The 17,366-nt window shown below is 44.0% G+C and overlaps 1 protein-coding gene across 1 annotated transcript in view; it reads right to left on the bottom strand.

The window, feature by feature from the left end:
- Positions 1 to 17,366, bottom strand: part of grid1b (glutamate receptor, ionotropic, delta 1b) — a 486,415-nt gene that overhangs the window by 242,393 nt on the left and 226,656 nt on the right. The window contains exon 3 of the mRNA XM_067369520.1: positions 16,344 to 16,628. Coding sequence (XP_067225621.1) covers positions 16,344 to 16,628 — 285 coding nt within the window. The remainder of the gene's footprint in view (positions 1 to 16,343; positions 16,629 to 17,366) is intronic.

Raw genomic sequence — 17,366 nt, 5'->3', positions numbered from 1 at the left:
TTTGTGGGGGTTTTGTTACCTTGTTACACTCGTGGTGTTCCCGGTCAAAAATGACCGGCCCATAAAAAATAGCTTATAAATCACTCATTATACCATATTTTCACCCAATCTTGGATTCAATCTTTTTGTCAACTTGTTCTCTTTCAATTAGGACTGGTTTTATATTTCTGTTTGCATCTGATTAATCATGGGCCTCATTTATCTGAGAGTAGGCATCTCATTTTTTGAGTAAAAAACAAATAATTTGTGGGTAAATTTGGAAATATTAAAAAAAAATATGAAAAAAATGGCTACTGTTGATCACACTAGTCTACTCTAATGTTTCACCAGGAATTTTGTTTTGAAACTTTTGTTTTGTAAAAAATATGGCACATAGTCACACTTGTGGTGTTCCCGGTCAAAAATGACCGGCCTATAAAAAATAGCTTATAAATCACTCATTATACCATATTTTCACCCAATCTTGGATTCAATCTTTTTATCAGCTTGTTCTCTTTCAATTAGGACTGGTTTTATATTTCTGTTTGCATCTGATTAATCATGGGCCTCATTTATCTGAGAGTAGGCATGGTCAAAAATGGTCACAATGGCCGACCATTGAAAGTGAATGGGAGAGATTGAAAATAACAGAACAATTTAGTTTTCAGGAGCATGTTCATTATTTTCATGTTACATATATGAGCATATGTGCTTGCAAACATCGAGCCCTTGGACCTGTGCATGTATCGATACATTTATACACACGCTACCCAGACACACACACGTTAAAACATACAAACTTTTTTGAGTATTACACACATTCTTTTCCACAGAGAGAAATTTGATCCTACCCTAACCTGCATCTAATATACATTTATCCATCTGACATTACCACACACACACACACACACACACACACACACACACACACACACACACACACACACACACACACACACACACACACACACAAACACAAACTGGCCGTGACTGCAGTGACCCGGCTTCAAAAGAAGAAGGATTTGCTTTATAATTAAAATTTCCTGATAATTCACTCACCCCATGTCTTTCTTTCTTCAGTTGAAAGGAAAATAAGGTTGAGGAAAACTTTGCAAGATTTTTCTCCATATTGTGGACTTCACTGGAGTACAACGGGTAACTTCTTCATGAGTTTGACAACACATGTGCTGCAAAAGTTCACAACGCAAACACAAAAACACGCTGCAAAAGTTCACAACGCAACCAAATACAGAAATGCGCTGCAAAAATTCACAACGCAACCAAATACAAAAACATGCTGCATAAGTTCACAACGCAACCAAATACAAAAACATGCTGCATAAGTTCACAACGCAACCAAACACAGAAACGCGCTGCAAAAGTTCACAACGCAACCAAATACAAAAACATGCTGCATAAGTTCACAACGCAACCAAACACAGAAACGCGCTGCAAAAGTTCACAACGCAACCAAATACAAAAACATGCTGCAAAAGTTCACAACGCAACCAAACACAGAAATGCGCTGCAAAAATTCACAACGCAACCAAATACAAAAACATGCTGCATAAGTTCACAACGCAACCAAATACAGAAACGCGCTGCAAAAGTTCACAACGCAACCAAATACAAAAACGCGCTGCAAAAGTTCACAACGCAACCAAATACAGAAACGCGCTGCAAAAGTTCACAACGCAACCAAATGCAGAAACGCGCTGCAAAAGTTCACAACGCAACCAAACACAGAAACGCGCTGCAAAAGTTCACAACGCAACCAAATACAAAAACGCGCTGCAAAAGTTCACAACGCAACCAAATACAGAAACGCGCTGAAAAAAGTTCACAACGCAACCAAACACAGAAACGCGCTGCAAAAGTTCACAACGCAACCAAACACAGAAACGCGCTGCAAAAGTTCACAACGCAACCAAATACAAAAACGCGCTGCAAAAATTCACAACGCAACCAAATACAAAAACGCGCTGCAAAAGTTCACAACGCAACCAAATACAAAAACGAGCTGCAAAAGTTTACATGCACAGGTCCAAGGGCTCGATGTTTGCAAGCACATATGCTCATATGTGTACATGAAAATAATGAACATGCTCCTGAAAACTAAATTGTTCTGTTATTTTCAATCTCTCCCATTCACTTTCAATGGTCGGCCATTGTGACCATTTTGACCATGCCTACTCTCAGATAAATGAGGCCCACGATTAATCAGATGCAAACAGGATATAAAACCAGTCCTAATTGAAAGAGAACAAGTTGACAAAAAGATTGAATCCAAGATTGGGTAAAAATATGTTATAATGAGTGATTTATAAGCTATTTTTTATAGGCCGGTCATTTTTGACCGGGAACACCACAAGTGTGACTATGTGCCATTTTGTACAAAATAAAAGTTTTTCAAAACAAATTTCCTGGTGAAAAATTTAAGTAGACTAGTGTGATCAACAGTGGCAATTTTTTTCATATTTTTTTTTATATATCCAAATTTACTCATAAATTATTTGTTTTTTACTCAAAAAATGAGATGCCTACTCTCAGATAAATGAGGCCCATGATTAATCAGATGCAAACAGAAATATAAAACCAGTCCTAATTGAAAGAGAACAAGTTGACAAAAAGATTGAATCCAAGATTGGGTGAAAATATGGTATAATGAGTGATTTATAAGCTATTTTTTATAGGCCGGTCATTTTTGACCGGGAACACCACAAGTGTGACTATGTGCCATATTTTTTTACAAAACAAAAGTTTCAAAACAAAATTCCTGGTGAAACATTAGAGTAGACTAGTGTGATCAACAATACCAATTTTCTTCAGATTTTATTTAATATTTCCAAAATTATTCAAAAATTTAAAAAAAATTACTAAAAAAATGAAATGCCTACTCTCAAATAAATGAGGCCTATGATTATTCAGATCCAAATCAAAATATAAAACCAGTCCTAATTGAAAGAGAACTTGTTGACAAAAAGATTGAATCCAAGATTGGGTGAAAATATGGTATAATGAGTGATTTATATGCTTTTTTTTATGGGCCGGTCATTTTTGACCGGGAACATCACATGTGTTATAGGGTTTTGAACACAACCTGAGGGTTAATCTGCATACTGCACAGTGCACAATTACATGTAAACCATAAAGTCAGGTGCCATTATCAAGACCAGATGACCACTGTACCACCTGACACTTGATAGGGTTGCCATAGAAATATGTAATTACCAGTAATAGGATGTTAACAGCTCTGAGTAGAATGTCACATGCTGTCATCTTGGAATTATGATAATTACGACATGGCGTGAATGCAGCATATGACTTAGAGTATTTGACATTGAGCATTATCTGACACATTATTATATGATAATGTCTTTTTCAACCTTTTTATTCCTCTGCTAGGTTGCAGCTGACAAGGATTCATACAGGCAATCTCCAGTGAGAATCCTCTGTGTTGATCTATAAAGTGCTCAGCTAAACCCATCTAGAGTGAGGATCGTCTTGGAAGGATTTTTGGTGATGGATGAACTGACCAATCTCAGGACTTCTGTGTCTTTTTTTCAGACTGATTTATGCCCTGCACCTGGACTACCCTAACTGTATGAAAAATACTTTGTATTTTATGCAGCAGGTAATGATCAACCTAGGAAAATGTGAGCTGGCATCTAAAATTGAATACTGCCAATATTGTGAACTCAGGAGTGTAAACAAACCATATGGTTTTGATGCAATTTGTTGTGATTCTGAGATAGACTATTCGTGTGCTTAACAATAAGCTGATTTGTTAAAACTAGGTTTTTTCATCTTTTATAAGGAAAATGACAAAAGTTAGCAAGCGAAGGGCATAAAAAGGGAAGAGCAATGCAGCCTTCCAACTAAGAAGCAGCTATTGAAGACCTTGATAGCTTGCTAAACTGTCTTTGATTAGGTTGGCGCTAAACTCTGCAAGACATTGACCCTCCAGGTTCAGATTTAAGGAACCCTACTGTGGCCTGTCAGTATTTTTTGGGGTCTGGCATTCACTACTGCAAAATATTTAGTGTACTGTATGTAGGAGAACAGCCTTGTGAATTGAAATTCCAGATTCTGGCAGCCTCTGCTTTTCTGATTTCATAAAGACCATGGTGCACCTCGGAAAAAGGCTGCAGGCTACAAAACAATGGGGTATCTCAATGCTGGCTGCAAAAAGAATACAAGAGGAGCATTTCGGTGAGAAATGGGACTTTGTATAGGAGGTGTCTATGAGGACGATATTCATCTACTCCAAAGGGAGCACAGAAGCCAACTGGTGAATGACAGCCATTTCAAAAAGGACCCTACTGTGAAGAAAGAGCAATGAAGTCATGTGTGAGAGAAAGTGTTGGAATACATCAACAACAAACTGTGAGGGGTATGGCACTGTGTGGACGGCTGAGCGACTTTAGTTAGACCTTCATGCTGTTAGTGTTCTTCTTGTCTTTTCTTATTTGTTTGTAGGTGATGAAGCAAACACAGAAAATATTGCATTTCAAATGGTCATAATTCCCAAATGGACAGAGGTTTGACTTGGTCCAGCTTGCTGTGCTGTAGTTTTCAAGGGACATTGCACACACTCACATAACAGAGCAGATCGCAGCATCACAGGAAGTGAGCGGGACATGTTTCAGAGGCCTGGCTCTGTGCGTTTGTTCTTGAGTGTTTGATGTCTCAGAGCAAAGGACAGTGTGTGTGTGTGTGTGTGTGTGTGTGTGAGAGAGAGAGAGAGAAAGAGAGAGGGAAATGGTGTGTGACAGTGATTGGAGAGCTTGAGAAGGGAAAGAGCAAAAGGGAGACACAGGGGAGAGATGGGAAAAAGCACTGAAATCCAAGGTCTCTCTTTAATCATTATCATTCAGCTGTCAGTTAGAGTCCGGTCTGAGCTCGGCCCTGGACCGCCATACCTCAGCCCCATCTGCTCCCAATAAAGCCCAACAAAAGCCTTAATTTGAATAAATGTCTAGTTCCTTCCCCTCATTTTATATGTTTTTGCTCATAAGAGACAGTGATATTGAGATGGCTTTGGAGGACAATGGTAAAAACTTGAGTAAGCATGTGCATTTAACAGCAGAATTGCTCACTGCAGTTCTTCTGAATCTGTGGAATCAGTGCCACAGGAATCAAAATTATGTTTTGATCCATTTGATTAAACTATTACAAAAATATTACGTAGCTTGGAAAAGTTTGCCTTCTGCTACTGCTGGAAAAAAAGAAGAAAAAAGAAAAAAAAAGAAAATCAACTTTTGGTGGTATGCTGGTACATACTGTATGTGATCCAAATTTATTTTTTTAGTACCTGTCAGTGATGAGTGATGAGTGACTTGATGAATACTGTATTTCTGTCCTGTAATTTCATAATTTGAGGTCATTGTGTTCTTTTTTTTTTTTTCTCTACTTCATAGCACTGTGTTAAAAATACTTTTGAATGTGTTTGTTAAAAGTCAGACTTGCAAAGATTGAAAGTGACACATGAATAACCATACTTGATTTAAAGGTCATTTAGAAAGTGTTGTAGCCTATTACTGTATGATATTGAGGTAACACTTTAGAATCAGGCTTATTTTTTGCAGTAATTCACACTTACAAATAATCAGATAGCGTAAAAGTGTATGCATTTTTTTTTGTCCGAGGGGAGGGCTCTGAGCTCGGAATTTGATGAAGATGAAGATAGATAGATAAGATAGATAGATAAGATAGATAGATAAGATAGATAGATAAGATAGATAGATAGATAGATAGATAGATAGATAGATAGATAGATAGATAGATAGATAGATAGATAGATAGATAGATAGATAGATAGATAGATAGATAGATAGATAGATAGATAGATAGATAGATAGATAGATAGATGGGTGAAAAATGGTAATAAAATATGAAAAGATCTAAGAGTTAAACTGTCAGAAAACATTAATCTTAATTATGTCAGCAAAACATGGTCAGGTCAAAGTGTCTGAATAATTTTTGGTCCCAAATGTTTATAAATTTTACTGGTAGTCCACTGTATGAAGAATTTTTGGGTATAGTATGTCACAGTTTACTATATTTTGCTATCCTCACTTACATAAATGAATATATATCTATCTAATGTCAGAATCATTTTTGGTTTGACTGTAGGATGACAGAAAAAAATCACTACAATTGAACAACTGAACAATTTTGTGACCCTCTAGAATGAGATATTGTAGGTCATTTCCTTGTGTGGGTCACTTAATTTGTGTTGGACATGTTCACAGGTTTGTGTGTCATTTCATTGGGCTGATCACCCATGCAGTTTGGTTCCTTGTAATTTTCTTCTACTTCACTGCTAATGTCTTTTGATCAAAGCCTCAAAGAAATTACATTTCTGAATCTGTGTTCCATTTACTAGTATTCCATTCTAAAGTTCAGACCAGAGCAGCTGCTCTGAATGGAGTTCTAGCATTTCTTGCTCTCTCATTGCCACTATTTCATGGATGTGAAATAAAATCAAGGCTCGTAAAGCAGTCATCTGAGCCAGTTCTTCATGTTCTGCACCTGTGTGGAGCCCTTACAGGTCAATCTACAAACCCACTACAACAATCTCTGCTTAAAGGCTTCAGGAGCATGCTCAGTGCTCATACAGAATGAACATGCTGTCCTAAATGCACTGCTTTGCTCAGTGTATTAAGGTGAATCTTATGAAACTTGTCTTCTGTCCCATTAATTTAATCATAATATGCTTTAATCATTATTTAATCATTAATCATTATTCACTGCAGCATATAGAGAGATGCTCAGTCTGCACTGTATTCCCCTCATGTGCATCCTGCAGCAGTCGGCAGCTCTTTACATCTTGATGGGCTTAGTTTAAGAGCTTGATATATGGCTTACATGGCTTAATGGACTGAAATTGGAGGACCAAATTCAGTATGCACCTTACTGATGACCCATTGCATTATACTGCATCTGTCAGTGTGAGAGAATGCGAATTACAGTACAGGGTTTTCTACATTTTTGAAATTGCAGGGTACAGTGTTTATTATAAGGGGATAGAATCCGCAGCTCAATGCTTACAACATACTACTCATAAGTACTTTTAAATAACCTACTCTTTTACTCTTACTCAAGTGTTTTTTTTTTGGACAAACACTTTTACTCCACTCACACTACATTTTTTTTTAAAAGAAATTACACTTTTAATTAAGCATTTTTTTTCAGTACCCTTTCCACCCCTGACTGTCACAGTTATTATTTAATGAGTAGCACTTTACTGTGAGGTTCAATTCATTAACATATGGTATCATTAACCAGGAATAAACACTACCATAAATTAATTTTAGTTAATGTTAATAATGCATGGTATACAATAATAATGTTAATGTATAAATTATCATTTAAAGGGGACTTTAATTATGCCCTATTTAACAAGATGTAAAATTAGTCTCTGATGTCCCCTGTGTGTGTATGTGAAGTTTTAGCTCAAAATAAGATATTTTTTTATAGCCTGTTAAAAATGCTACTTTTAGTGGTTGAGCAAAAAAACGAGCCGTTTCAGTGCGGTCCCTTTAAATGCAAATGAGCTGCTGCGCTCAGCCTAAGAGGGCGGAGCTTCAAGAGCTCGTTTTCCCCTCAGGATTCTATGGTCAAGACACAATATAATGTCAGAAACTGCGAATATATGCTGCATGGAGATAGAACAGGTATAGTATAGTTTAATTACGGTTATAGCTTATATTGTCCTCTTGTTTTTAATCTACTATATTAGTACAGGCCTGTTGTACCGTCCGAATGATGGCCAAAACTTTACCGATGAGTTTTATGAAGTTTATTGTACTTCACAGAAAAGATGAATCGTCTGTTTTCACTCTAGAAAATCACTGTATGAGCTTGATAAAACACTGCAAGTGTGCATTAAAATATTATCCATAAACTCTCTCTCTTTCCCTTGTATTTTTATCACCAACATACATAGAGAAGTAACGTTAGCCTACACAGAAACACTGGTTACAACTAACAGTAAACAAATATATAAAGACCTTTTGCCTTTCGGGTGGTGCTTAATAAACTTTATACCTGTAAATCAACTCTGATGAACTGTAATAAAGTGCCTCACCTTCATTACTGCCATATAGTATCACTCTGGAGGCTGTAAGCTGGATCACGAACTGTTTTTACTTGTTATCCTCCCTGAGTATCACATTTCTAGCACAGTCTCTGCTTTGTATTGTCTCTTTGTATTGATATTCGTTCATAAAGCAGTCCGGTGTGAAATTATTCGCGCAGACATAAACGAACTTCGACAGAACTGAGGGAGCATTTTCCTGTAAAACCAAGTAAATCCACCTCATTTTCAGCAGCTCAGATTTAGAGAGTAAATGAAGAGAGTTATGTAGATTAATCCATCCAGCTACAGAACACCTAAAACGCTTGGGAGACACTCTCAGCAGTGCAGCAATGGCGGACTCGCTGTAAACAACGCACTCAAGGCGGGTCTATGTTCAAACTTCAGCGTCAGTCAACACTGTGGGCGGGGCCTGTGGCTTTTGTGACATCACACTGCCAGGGATCTGGAAACGGCTCGTTTTGAGACACTGCTTATGATTTATGGGGATTAAAAAAAAAGGAGTGGGTGGATTTGTATCACTATAGGGTGGTTGTCACACACTGCCAACACACATTTATGTCCAAACACCAGGCAAAAGTGAATTTTGCATAATAGGTCCCCTTTAAAACAAACCCGATTCCAAAAAAGTTGGGACACTACAAATTGTGAATAAAAAAGGAATGCAATAATTTACAAATCTCATAAACTTATATTTTATTCACAATAGAATATAGATAACAAAATAAATGTTGAAAGTGAGACATTTTGAAATGTCATGCCAAATATTGGCTCATTTTGGATTTCATGAGAGCTACACATTCCAAAAAAGTTGGGACCGGTAGCAATAAGAGGCCGGAAAAATTAAATGTACATATAAGGAACAGCTGGAGGACCAATTTGCAACTTATTAGGTCAATTGGCAACATGATTGGGTATAAAAAGAGCCTCTCAGAGTGGCAGTGTCTATCAGAAGTCAAGTTGGGCAGAGGATCACCAATTCCACCAATGCTGCGGCGGAAAATAGTGGAGCAACATCCGAAAGGAGTTTCTCAGAGAAAAATTGCAAAGAGTTTGAAGTTATCATCATCTACAGTGCATAATATCATCCAGCTTACTATCCAGCTTAATATCATGGGCAGCTTACACATCTGGAAAGGCACCATCAATGCTGAAAGGTATATAAGTTCTAGAACAACATATGCTCCCATCCAGATGTCGTCTCTTTCAGGGAAGACCTTGCATTTTCCAACATGACAATGCCAGACCACATACTGCATCAATTACAACATCATGGCTGCGTACAAGAAGGATCTGGGTACGGAAATGGCGAGCCTGCAGTCCAGATCTTTCACCCATAGAAAACATTTGGCGCATCATAAAGAGGAAGGTGCGACAAAGAAGACCTAAGACAGTTGAGCAACTAGAAGCCTGTATTAGACAAGAATGTACAGTGTACATTGTCCCAACTTTTTTTGGAATCGGGTTTGTAATTGCATGTGTTGTTCAATAAGTGCATGAACAGGAATTAACCATTAATGGTAGTATATTTATAAATTTAACAACTTAAATTAGTAATGTTTTTTCTTCATTGTTAGTGCAATATTGTTAACATTGTAAAGTTTGACCAATTAATGTGATATGAATATTAATAATTAACAACAAAAGTAAATACATTATGATAACACTTTAATGATAAACAATACTTCTACAACATTTAACGTCTCGGTTACAAAGGTAACCCTCGTTCCCTGAAGGAGGGAACGGAGACGTACGTCGGACAGACCGACGAATAGGAATCTCGCTAGAGAGGCCAATCTACTTCGAGTGTAACTAAACGAGCCAATGCACATTGGCATGCAATCATATGCATCAGCTGCTCGCCTCGCAGCGCGGGTATATAATGAGCAGCAGGTGCGTTGCATCTTCAGGTTTTCGCTGAGGAGCCGAACCGGATAGGCGGCAGCATCAGCGGGGTACAGCGACTGTGGCGGCCGGGACGTACGTCTCCGTTCCCTCCTTCAGGGAACGAGGGTTACCTTGTAACCGAGACGTTCCCATTCAGTCGGTCACGTTCGACGTACGTCGGACAGACCGACGAATAGGAATCCCTACCAAAGCGCCACAGGAGCTGCCCCCTTCCAGCGCTCTGTTGCAAGCCACCTGAACCCCCTTGCCTGAGGATGGTGGGACAGGGCTAACACAGAGAGAGTCGATCACTGCTGTTCCCCAAAACCCATTCAGTGAATCTATTGGATAACGCTGGGAAAGCGTACCCTTCGCTGGGAAAGGAACGCTGCGGAAGCCACATCCTTCCCCGAAGGAGTTATGTGGAGAAGTACATATGGACTAACCCTGTAGGGCTGTGCTACATATGGAAGAGCTGGGGTGACTCCAACCCGATGAAGGGTAGGTTCTCCCAGAGGGAAAGACACGGGCTTCGTTTAGGAGCAACCGTGGAACCAACCATATGGGATCCCCGTAGGGTCACACATATGGAACCCAGCCTAAACCCGGTTCTCAAGGATACAACGGAGTATAGGCCTGGCGCCAGACGCTCCGCCACGTCGGCTGCCGAAGGGATATTGGAGGACTCGACAGGGTCTGCCTTGTAGGGACTCTCTGGAGAAAGAAGCGCATGTAGCGCAGCAAGCCGACACTAAGCCGGGGCCTCTCCGTGCCTCTGACCTGTGGCGAGAACATGGGAGGAGACCGGCTCGACACGAAGGCTCTAGTATCTAGCGACCGTGTTAGGTGTCGCCCAGCCCGCAGCTCTACAAATGTCTGTCAGCGAGGCGCCACGAGCCAGCACCCAGGAGGATGCGACACCTCTCATGGAGTGAGCATGCAACCTGAGCGGGCAGGGCACACCCTGAGCTTGGTAAGCCAGGGCGATGGCATCCACTATCCAGTGGGCCATCCTCTGCTTGGAGACAGCCTTTCCCTTCTGCTGGCCTCCATAACAGACAAGAGCTGGTCTGAGGTCCTGAGGCTTTAGGTTCTGTCTATGTACAGTCGCAAAGCGCGGACTGGACAGAGTAAAGCCAGGGCTGGGTCTGCCTCCTCCGAGGGCAGCGCTTGCAGGCTCACCACCTGGTCCCTGAAGGGAGTGGTAGGAACCTTGGGCACATAGCCAGGCCGGGGTCTTAGTACCACGTGGCTATCACCCGGCCCGAACTCCAGGCACGATTCGTCGACCGAAAATGACTGCAGGTCCCCTACCCTCTTGATGGAGTCCAATGCCACCAGCAGCAAAGTCTTCATAGACAGAATCTTTAAGTCTGCTGACAGCAAAGGCTCAAAGGGAGCAATCTGAAGTGCTCTCAGCACCAGAGTGAGGTCCCAAGAGGGTATGGAGAGGGGGACGAGAAGGATTTAACCGTCTCGCCCCCTAAGGAACCTGATGACCAGGACGTGCTGACCAACAGATCTGCCATCTAAGTGGTCGTGGTAAGCGGATATAGCAGCAGTATGGACTTTTGAGGGTGGAGGGGGGACAGCCTACACTCCAACCCTACTGCAAGAAGGAAAGCACGACTCTGATCGAGCATCTTCGGGGGTCTTCCCGGCGAGAAGGGCACCACTCGACGAACAGGTTCCACTTTGGAGGCGTAAGCACGTCTCGTAGACAGTGCACGTGCCGAAGTGATGGTGTTAAGTACCTCAGGGGGTAAGTCACCTAGAACCTCCGCATCCCGTCCAAGGGACCAGACATGGAGTTTCCAGAGGTCTGGACGCGGGTGCCAAAGAGTGCCCAGTCTCTGAGAAAGAAGGTCTTTCCTCAGAGGGATGGGCCAGGGAGGGGCTGTCGCGAGGAGTGAGAGTTCTGGGAACCAGGTCCGGTTGGGCCAGTAATGCGCAACTAACAAGACCTGCTCCTCGTCCTCCCTGACTTTGCACAGGGTCTGTGCAAGTAGGCTCACTGGGGGAAACGCATATTTGCGCAGGCCCCGGGGCCAGCTGTGAGCCAGTGCATCTGTCCCGAGTGTCCCCTCGGTCAGAGAGTAAAACAACTGGCAGTGGGAGGTTTCTGGTGAGGCAAACAGGTCTACCTGAGCCTTTCCGAATTCTCTCCAGATCAGCTGAACCACCTGGGGGTGGAGTCGCCACTCTCTTGGCAGCGCAGCTCATGATAGCTCGTCGGCCACACGGTTGAGCACACCGGAGACATGAATGGCGCGAAGCGACCTCAAATGCTTCCGACTCCACAGGAGGAGATGGCGGGCGAGTTGTGACATGCGACGGGAGCGTAGACCACCTTGACGGTTGATGTACGCAACGGTCGCAGTGTTGTCCATACGGACCAGTACATGCTTGCCCTGAAGCAGGCCTTTGAGGCGGCTCAGAGCAAGGCGTACTGCCAGCAACTCGAGGCAATTGATGTGCCAATGCAGATGGGGTCCCGTCCAAACCCCTGAGACTGCATGCCCGTATTACGTGGCACCCCAGCCGGTGGCAGAAGCATCTGTGAACACCACAGCATGCCGGGACACCTGTTCTAGGGGCACTCCTGCCCGAAGAAACAAGGGGTCCGACCACGGACTGAAGGTTCGGCGGCACTCCTGAGTGATTGGCACCCGGAATGTGCCGCGCTGCCACGCCCATCTCGGGACTCGGCCGTGAAGCCAGTGCTGAAGCGGTCTCATATGAAGCAGACCGAGCGGTGTTACAGCCGCAGCAGCCGCCATATGCCCCAGGAGCCTCTGAAAGAACCGCTGTCCTGCCATTGAATGTATCCAGGCAGTTCAACACTGACCGAGCACGTTCCTCTGTGAGGCGTGCTATCTGCTCGACCGAATCCAACTCCATACCGAGAAAAGAGATCCTCTGCACCGGGGCGAGTTTGCTCTTTTCCCAGTTGACCTGAAGCCCCAACTGGCTGAGGTGTCTGAGCACCAAATCCCTGTGTTTGCACAACTGATCCCGGGACTGTGCTAGAATGAGCCAGTCGTCGAGATAGTTGAGAATGCGAACACCCCGTTCTCTCATGGGAACAAGGGCTCCCTCCACGACTTTCGTGAAGACGCGGGGAGACAGGGCCAGCCCGAAGGGTAGGACTCTGTACTGATATGCTCGACCTTCGAACGCGAATCTCAGGAATGGCCTGTGTCGCGGAAGAATTGAAACATGGAAGTACGCGTCCTTCAGGTCAATCGCTGCAAACCAATCTCGGGGACGGATGCACTCGAAAATGCGTTTCTGCGTGAGCATTTTGAATGGTAGCTTGTGGAGGCTCCGATTCAAAACTCGCAGGTCCAAGATCGGTCGTAACCCGCCGCTTTTCCTGGGTACAATGAAGTAGGGGCTGTAGAACCCCGACCTCAAATCGGCTGGAGGGACCGGCTCTATCGCGTCCTTCGCCAGTAGGACTGCGATCTCCGCACGCAGGACAGGGGCATCGGCATCTTTCACTGTAGTGAAGAGGACGTCCCTGAACTTGGGGGGGAGCCGGGCGAACTGAATCGCAAAGCCGACCCTGATGGTCCGAAGGAGCCAGCGAGACGGACTGGGGAGCGCTAACCCGGCTCGCAGAGACCGTACAAGCAGGACCAAAGGGACCACCGGTGTACCCGCAGCAGGGCAGCGAGGTGGAACACAGGGACACGGCTCGGGGGGCTCTCTTTGTGAGGCGGCCCGAAGCGGCGTCACAGTGTGCTAGGCAACACTTACCTGGCTCCACGGATGGACAGAGGGAGCAGTCGAGGCTTTGGCTGCCCGCTGCTCGCTGCTGTCCGCTGGCGACAGAAGAGGGGGATGAGAGTGGTGAGGTTTTTCTCCTCCCACTGCTCTCCAAACCCTCTTCAGACCTGGAAATGGAGGAACTGCTCTTTAAAATTTGGGTACCGCTGCCTCTTGGGTCAGTGGCGGAACAGAAACAAACCCAATAAAGGATTTACCACCTGGCCCTCCTCCAGGGGTGGAAGAGCAGCCCCACCCATCTCTGGGTCGCCCGTCTCAGGGGTGATTCTCACCAACCAGTTAAACAGCTGCAGAGACGGGAGGCGTCATCTCCCCGCAATGGATACAGCAGAGCCTGCTGCTTCTTCCGGAGTTTCTTGCAGGGGACGACACCCTTGGCGACGAGCAGACTGAGGGGCGGCCCAAGAGGAACTCAATGGTTTGTCATGGGAAGCTCCCCTATCCGCTACTAACTGAGGAGAACCGCTGGGCTCAGTCCTCGACAGTGTCACCGAAAGGCCACCTCGTAAGATGGGAGCATTGAGAAAGCATTTAGCTTGACAACCTCTCACCTCACAAGGTAAGCCAGGGGCACTTCTGGACCACGGAGGTGGACATCGTCTGGCTGAGGGCCTGCGCCGTGACTTTGATCACGGTTAGTCAACAAGCGCAGCTCAACCCCAGCACAGAACTACCCTCCTGCAAAAAGAGTGCCTTGGCCTCACATGCAGGGTGGGTGTGGTCTGTGTACAGCCACCCCATCCAAGAGGGTAGTGAGAGAGGAAAAACTTATGCAGATTGCCACCTTTGGCATTCCATATTTATGGCACCAATATACCCCCATACTGCCAAGTTTTCCATGCACATCTGGAAGACCCAGGAAAGCATGGCTGTAAACTCTGAATCTGAGTCAGCATAAGCACACACCATTACAGTGGGCAGCGTCACCCTCATTTCCAGAGCATAACAGCACTCTCTCCGATGCTGCAATCGACGTCTGTCCCTCAGCTGGAGCTCTGAATGAAATGCTAGGTTCCCCTATGAAAAGGACCAGCAATCCAATCCAGAAACTGCACAGCTTGCAATGCGCTAGAGAGGGGAGGGGCCCTAGGGGTTGGTTCCCCGAAGGAACCCCTCAACCTCATGTCACCCAAGCCATATCAGCAAAGTAGACCTCTTCTGGTGCACCAGAGAGGGCGCTACAATGGAGATTACGCAAGGGAACCGCGCATCTAGAGCGCCGAGCGGCGCTGGGTTGCCGTGACAACCCGCGCTGCAGCCCGGCAGCTCGACGGCACACGACACGCAGAGGAGCGAGAGGTTTGCTCTCGCTGATCTCCGCGGTCTCCCAGAGTGTCGGGCAGAGCCGCGGCTGTGCTTTTACACACAAGCGGCAGCTGGCCAACAACAACAGAGGGGACTCAAGCTTCCCGGAGAAAGAAGAGTCACGACCGGCGTGTCGACGTGATCATGTTCTCATATGAAAACATGAACACCCACGAACATAATTTCAGCACGCGCCCAGACATGCGAAACTGTGATCGTGGCCGTCAGTGAGGACAGGAACGATCGCATCCAGAAACACAAGTAAGATGTCGTCTTTAAAAAAAGACGCGAATCTACTTGTGTAAGCTCTTTCAGGGACTTTACTCTTTTAGAAGTGCTGAAGCACGCAGGGGAACGGCCACCGCAACACAGACAGGGATTGTGTGCAGCCTGTCATGTGCTTTCTCTCTCTTTGAAGGCGCTCACTCTTACCAGCCGTAAAACGGCTTTTCAGCGCTCAAAAGCGCACCGTACCGGCCGTGAGAACAGCCTTCTGACGCTGTCAAACAGCTATTTGCTCAAAAACGGCAAACGAAACAGAAAAAGAGAGGACGTCGACCCCGCTGCTGTGCTGTTCGCCCGCACTCGGAAAAAAAGAGAAGTTCAACCAAAAGCTTGACTCGTCTTCTAGCAGACACTCGCTTGTAGAGAACAGGAACAAACACCGTTCGGCTCCGAAGCGAAAAGCTGAAGATGCAACGCACCTGCTGCTCATTATATACCCGCGCTGCGAGGCGAGCAGCTGATGCATATGATTGCATGCCAATGTGCATTGGCTCGTTTAGTTACACTCGAAGTAGATTGGCCTCTCTAGCGAGATTCCTATTCGTCGGTCTGTCCGACGTACGTCGAACGTGACCGACTGAATGGGAACATTGGTTAATGCAAATTAAACAATGAACAATTGTATTTTTAGTGACTACCATTAACAAAAGTTTATTGTGTAATTTTGTGCAACTGTAATGTAACTGTGTTGTTGATTGAGGCGTTCAGCTATTGTAAATATATAGCTGAAAAATCATTCTATCTGCCGACAGTTTAGCAGAGCTCAACTTTATGGAAATTAACAGCAAAGCCATGTTACTACAAACAAACAGCTGCAAGACTCCAAGGGTCTCCAGCGATTTAATTGCTGTTAGTTTGAATGCAACTTTAACCAATCACTAAAGTTACCATATGGAATCATACCACAACAAATGCTCAGCATTATTTGTTCAAGAGAATGTAACACGTAAGCTGTTCCCAAAAGCAGGATTTCCTGTTGGAATCAATCACTTACCATAGTCACTGTCATAGAAGACGATGAACTTCTGCCAGCGCAGCTCACCAACTAGCGTCAACATGACATCACTTAGACGGACAGGCGGTCGTGCTGCGAGGGTGTATCGCTCTCCATCAGGACTTGGATTGAGTTGGCATGCAGTACGGGGTGATCCCTCAGCGTTTCGCTGGACATAAAGGTGTGGTATGTGCATGGCATCTGTCAGGGACTGTAGAGCACTGGCCGAGGCACAGCCTGTAGACGTGACCAAAGCCAGGATCCCTTGCGTCATCAGTTCACATGCTGCAAAATGACAGAACAAAAACAAAAATAAATAAATAACTGATGAGCTTCAGTACTTTAGCACGAAACAAAGAGTTTTGAGCAGAAACAATGGGCATCAAAACACTCACGGTCCTGATGTTAATGGTGTTGAAATACAGCCTGGCTGCAATTCCTGTATAGTGGATAACTTTCCCTTTTTTGTCTTATTCAATGACAAAAAACTCAATATGCGTTCAGTGAAGTGAAGTTAGTATAAAATATTCCCCACCATTTTTTATATAAAAGAGGATAAGGATGGGCAGACTGCAATATTTTGAAGAGGTTATTAATTTTTGATGACTCTTTGAGCTGTGTGAAGTGAATAAGAGATCTGTTCTTTGGGAAAATTTGAGAAAACTTGGCAAATGTAGGACCTTTAGAAATAATTTGGTTATGTTTTTGGCAGCTCCAGCACACTCAGATAATGTTTTGTACCTGGCTAAAAGCATTTTAAATGAAGAATCTTCAATTTCAAGTCACTTTAGTTTTTTTTTTGGTAGATGACAAAGAGGGCAAAAAGGAAGAAAAACAGAAGAAACCCAACCCGTATTTCGAGACATTTTCGAGATTTTCAAAACTATTAACCACCCACAACACCCTAGCACTATAACAGAGAGTTTTTTTTTTTTTTTTTTTTTTTCATGGGCAAATAGCGCTCACATTAGTACATTCATTCAAACACAGACATCAAAAGATTACAAATTTAGATTTTAAAAG

Source organism: Chanodichthys erythropterus, chromosome 19, assembly GCF_024489055.1.
Source record: "Chanodichthys erythropterus isolate Z2021 chromosome 19, ASM2448905v1, whole genome shotgun sequence".
NCBI lineage: Eukaryota > Metazoa > Chordata > Actinopteri > Cypriniformes > Xenocyprididae > Chanodichthys > Chanodichthys erythropterus.
This window is presented reverse-complemented; position numbering and strand designations above follow the sequence as displayed.